The following is a 5,431-nucleotide window of genomic DNA, read 5'->3' as shown; positions in this document are numbered from 1 at the left end:
GCGCTGCACTGTCGGAGGGTCAGTACTGAGGGAGCGCTGCACTGTCGGAGGGTCAGTACTGAGGGAGCGCTGCACTGTCGGAGGGTCAGTACTGAGGGAGCGCTGCACTGTCGGAGGGTCAGTACTGAGGGAGCGCTGCACTGTCGGAGGGTCAGTACTGAGGGAGCGCTGCACTGTCGGAGGGTCAGTACTGAGGGAGCGCTGCACTGTCGGAGGGTCAGTACTGAGGGAGCGCTGCACTGTCGGAGGGTCAGTACTGAGGGAGCGCTGCACTGTCGGAGGGTCAGTACTGAGGGAACGCTGCACTGTCGGAGGGTCAGTACTGAGGGAGCGCTGCACTGTCGGAGGGTCAGTACTGAGGGAGCGCCGCACTGTCGGAGGGTCAGTACTGAGGGAGCGCTGCACTGTCGGAGGGTCAGTACTGAGGGAACGCTGCACTGTCGGAGGGTCAGTACTGAGGGAGCGCTGCACTGTCGGAGGGTCAGTACTGAGGGAGCGCTGCACTGTCGGAGGGTCAGTACTGAGGGAGCGCTGCACTGTCGGAGGTGCTGTCTTTCAGATGAGATATTAAACTGAGTCACAGACTGACCGTGGGAGTAAAGGTCAGCAAAGGGCCACAGACTGACCCTGGGAGTAAAGGTCAGTACTGGGTCACAGACTGACCCTGGGAGTAAAGGTCAGCACTGGGTCACAGACTGACCCTGGGAGTAAAGGTCAGCACTGGGTCACAGACTGACCCTGGGAGTAAAGGTCAGCACAGGGCCACAGACTGACCCTGGGAGTAAAGGTCGACACTGGGTCACAGACTGACCCTGGGAGTAAAGGTCAGCACAGGTCCACAGACTGACCCTGGGAGTAAAGGTCGGCACTGGGTCACGGACTCACCCTGGGAGTAAAGGTCGGCACTGGGTCACAGACTGACCCTGGGAGTAAAGGTCGGCACTGGGTCACGGACTCTCCCTGGGAGTAAAGGTCAGCACTGGGTCACAGACTGACTCTGGGAGTAAAGGTCAGCACTGGGTCACAGACTGACCCTGGGAGTAAAGGTCAGCACTGGGTCACAGACTGACCCTGGGAGTAAAGGTCAGCACTGGGTCACAGACTGACCCTGGGAGTAAAGGTCAGCACTGGGTCACAGACTGACCCTGGGAGTAAAGGTCAGCACAGGGCCACAGACTGACCCTGGGAGTAAAGGTCGATACTGGGTCACAGACTGACCCTGGGAGTAAAGGTCAGTACTGGGTCACAGACTGACCCTGGGAGTAAAGGTCAGCACTGGGTCACAGACTGACCCTGGGAGTAAAGGTCAGCACTGGGTCACAGACTGACCCTGGGAGTAAAGGTCAGCACAGGGCCACAGACTGACCCTGGGAGTAAAGGTCGACACTGGGTCACAGACTGACCCTGGGAGTAAAGGTCAGCACAGGTCCACAGACTGACCCTGGGAGTAAAGGTCGGCACTGGGTCACGGACTCACCCTGGGAGTAAAGGTCAGCACTGGGTCACAGACTGACCCTGGGAGTAAAGGTCAGCACTGGGTCACAGACTGACCCTGGGAGTAAAGGTCGGCACTGGGTCACAGACTGACCCTGGGAGTAAAGGTCAGCACTGGGTCACAGACTGACCCTGGGAGTAAAGGTCGGCACTGGGTCACGGACTCACCCTGGGAGTAAAGGTCGGCACTGGGTCACGGACTCACCCAGGGAGTAAAGGTCAGCACTGGGTCACAGACTGACACAAGAAGTGTTGCGTTGAGATGAAGAGTCTCCACCCAAGTGTGATCTGTTAACATCGAATAATGAGAGAGCAGGCAGCAGTATAACTCACATCTACATCCCTTTCCAATGACTGAACAGAGGAACGGGAGGGTGAATTTCGAGCTAGAGGGACAGACACTGGCTGGAGCTCGATGACAGAAGGCTTTTCCTAAAGGCTGCGATCACTGCGACAGGCAGTATTAATCCTCTTCACCAGGGCACATGCCACTTGCTAGCAGCCTCATGAGCTGTGCCCAGCGGTCCCGCAGCTCCTCAGTCTCTGCACTCAATGTGTACACCTGCTTGGACTGTGTGAGCTGGAAGCTGTAGCTGGAATCGCAGTCACTCAGCAGCTCGATGGTGTAACCCAATAATGGGATGGAGCTCTGAGCCCTGACATCCTGTGGGGAGATGGGAGCATGTTACACACAACAGACATTCAGACCATGAATATTCAACTCCCAAACCGAGCAATTATATTCATTAATCATTCATTACAGCACGGGTTAGATACAGAGTAAAGCTCCCTCTACACTGTCCCATCAAACACTCCCAGGGCAGGTACAGCACGGGTTAGATACAGAGTAAAGCTCCCTCTACACTGTCCCATCAAACACTCCCAGGGCAGGTACAGCACGGGTTAGATACAGAGTAAAGCTCCCTCCACACTGTCCCATCAAACACTCCCAGGGCAGGTACAGCACGGGTTAGATACAGAGTAAAGCTCCCTCTACACTGTCCCATCAAACACTCCCAGGGCAGGTACAGCACGGGTTAGATACAGAGTAAAGCTCCCTCTACACTGTCCCATCAAACACTCCCAGGTGCTAGTATGTCACATAAGTGAAGAATTAAAATAATTTAGTGGACAGGAGAGCAGTGACTCCCCAGGTGCAGTGGGGAAGCCCAGTTTATATTTCTTGTACAATATTAAGGAAATGCAGAAATCGCCCAGTGACTCAGCTTCTTCCCACAGCCCCATATTTCAGGGCGAGCTCCTCACACCTGAACACTTTGCCACACTTCCCCCATGTACCTGGTTACTAAGTGTACTGGGTCTATCAGTCCCTGGGCTCCCTCCACCAGTCTAGCACCTCCCTAAGTCTGAGTCTCAGCCCTGAGATGTGTTGTTGGGGTAGGAAGAGGCACTGAGCCACCGTCGCATAGGTCAAAAGTGACAGGTACCTGAGGGGCTCTGTACATGTAGAGGACGAAGGGGTCATCGCGTGGAATGACGAACCAGGCCTTGAGTCCCAGCTTGCCCCCTTTCTCCATCCAGTGAAGGAAGCTGCACATCAGACTGTTCCCCGAGACCTCGGCCGACTCCTTCTGTCAACAGAGAACACAACTCCACAGGTCACAGGTCAACTCAGGACACCGCATGGCCCCCGGCCCCCTCCCCCACGGTGCACCAACTTCCCACGCACGATCTCTGACCCCCACTACAAAATCTGTACAGACCCCCTCCCCTCCTCTCCCCTCCCCTCCCCCACCCACTCGGACAGGCAGGGCTCAGTTTCTGGACCCCAGTACACCCCACATGCTGATGCTGTCAGTGAGACAGGCGGTCTGAGAGTGAGGGGCTCTCCCCTTACCTGCTGGGGAGGGAGAGTGAAACCAGGAAACGACAAACCTGTCAGATTAGCATGAGTTGTGAAGAAGTTAATGGAACCTATCATCAGGTACAGAGTGGACTGAGCACAGACAAGTATGATAAAAAAGAGTCAGCATGGATTTGTGAAGGGTAGGTCATGTCATGTTGATTTTTTTGAGGTGGTCACTAACATGTCTTTATGGACTTCCAGAAGGCATTTGATAAGGGTCCACACAAGAGATTATTAGTAAAAATGAGAGCATGTGGAATTGGAGGGAACCTTATGACATGGGTTAGAAATTTGTTAGAAAGTAGGAGACAGATTGGGGATAAAGGGAATGTGCTCTGATTGGTGGGGTGTGACAAGTGATGTTCCCCAGGGATCTGTACTGGGGCCTCAGCTTTTCACCATATTTATTAATGACTTAGATGAAGGAATAGAGAGTTGTATATCCATGTTTGCAGATGACACTAGGTTAGAAGCCACAGTAAGTTGTGTGGATGGGAGCAGGAAGTTACAAAAGGACAGACAGATTAAATGAGTGGGCAAAACTGTGGCAGATGGAGTTCAATGTGGGGAAGTGTGAGGTCATCCACTTTGGACCTAAGAAAGACAAATTGAATATTTTCTTAATGGCAAGAGACTAGCAACTGTAGAGGAGCAAATGGATTTCGGCATCCAAGTGCACAAAGCTAGTGGACAGGTACAAAAAGTAATCAAAAAGGCTAATGGGATGTTGGCCTTTATCTCAAGAGGGCTGGAATACAAAGGGGGGAAGTGATGCTTCAGTTGTACAGCACCTTGGTCAGACCCCATGTCGAGTACTGCACTCAGTTCTGGGCACGGTACCTCAGGAAGGATGAATGGGCCTTGGAGGGGGTGCAGCATAGATTCACCAAAATGATACCACGGCTTCAAGAGTTAAATTAAACTTGGTTTGTATTCCCTTGACTTTAGAAGATTAAGGGGTGATCTGATTGAGGGGTTTAAAATGTTAAAGAATTTGATAGGGTAGATGGAGAGAAACTATTTCCTCTGGTGGGAGAGTCCAGAACAAGGGGGCATAACCTTAAAATTAGAGCCAGGCCGTTCAGGGGTGATGTCAGGAAGCATTTCACACAAAGGGGAGTGGAAATATGGAACTCTCTCCCAAAAAGGCTGTGGATACTGGGGGACAATTGGAGCTTTCAATACTGAGATCGGTAGATTTTTGTTGGGTAAGGATATTAAGGGATTATGGAGCAAAGGAGGGTCAATGGGGCTGAGGTACAGATCAGCCATCATCTAATAGACTGGCCTCTTCCTGTTCCTATATTGCTATGAATAATGGAAAAGGCTCGAGGGATGGAATGACAACCTTCTGTTCCTATGCAACAGGCTTGAGGGGCTGAATGGCCTCCTCCTGTTCCTATGTAACAGGCTCGAGGGGCTGAATGGCCTCCTCCTGTTCCTATGTAACAGTTTAGAGGGACTGAATGGCCTCCACCTGTTCCTATGTAACAGTTTAGAGGGACTGAATGGCCTCCACCTGTTCCTATGTTACCTCCAGGATCCCCAGCTTCCTCTCCTTCTCCTCCATGCAGTGCTCTCCATTCAGCACATTGTGACAATCCCGGCACACCCGGTTCAGTCTGTACTCGTCATAGTGAAGCTTTGCTCTATAATCAGAGCACTTCCAGCAAACAACCTGTATCAAAGAGAGACAGAGAGTCAGACACATCGTGTACCAGAGAGTCAGACACATCGTGTCCCAGAGAAACAGACACATCGTGTACCAGAGAGTCAGACACATCGTGTACCAGAGAGTCAGACACATCGTGTACCAGAGAGTCAGACACATCGTGTACCAGAGAGTCTGACACATCGTGTACCAGAGAGTCTGACACATCGTGTACCAGAGAGTCAGACACATCGTGTACCAGAGAGTCTGACACATCGTGTACCAGAGAAACAGACACATCGTGTACCAGAGAGTCAGACACATCGTGTACCAGAGAAACAGACACATCGTGTACCAGAGAGTCAGACACATCGTGTACCAGAGAGTCAGACACATTGTGTACCAGAGAGTCAGACACA

General features: G+C 52.1%; 1 protein-coding gene across 1 annotated transcript; it reads right to left on the bottom strand.

Moving 5' to 3' along the window:
• Positions 1–309: 309 nt before the first annotated feature.
• LOC137344316 (FYVE, RhoGEF and PH domain-containing protein 4-like) lies at positions 310–5,072 on the bottom strand. The gene is made up of 3 exons (XM_068007177.1): positions 4,896–5,072; positions 2,943–3,086; positions 310–2,158 (listed from the first exon to the last, which is right to left on the bottom strand). Exons 1-3 carry the CDS (start codon positions 5,070–5,072, stop codon positions 1,958–1,960), a joined length of 522 nt encoding a protein of 173 aa, XP_067863278.1. The 3' UTR covers positions 310–1,957.
• Positions 5,073–5,431: the final 359 nt, after the last annotated feature.

Source organism: Heptranchias perlo, chromosome 27 (assembly GCF_035084215.1).
Source record: "Heptranchias perlo isolate sHepPer1 chromosome 27, sHepPer1.hap1, whole genome shotgun sequence".
Classification (NCBI taxonomy): domain Eukaryota; kingdom Metazoa; phylum Chordata; class Chondrichthyes; order Hexanchiformes; family Hexanchidae; genus Heptranchias; species Heptranchias perlo.
This window is presented reverse-complemented; position numbering and strand designations above follow the sequence as displayed.

Coding starts and splice junctions, on each gene's coding strand:
- LOC137344316 (XM_068007177.1), bottom strand. CDS start 5,072: ATGTGTCTGACTCTCTGTCTCTCTTTGATACAGGTTGTTTGCTGGAAG. Junction 3,087..4,895: donor GGAAGCTGGGGATCCTGGAG/GTAACATAGGAA, acceptor CTCTGTTGACAG/AAGGAGTCGGCCGAGGTCTC. Junction 2,159..2,942: donor ACATGTACAGAGCCCCTCAG/GTACCTGTCACT, acceptor ATCTCCCCACAG/GATGTCAGGGCTCAGAGCTC.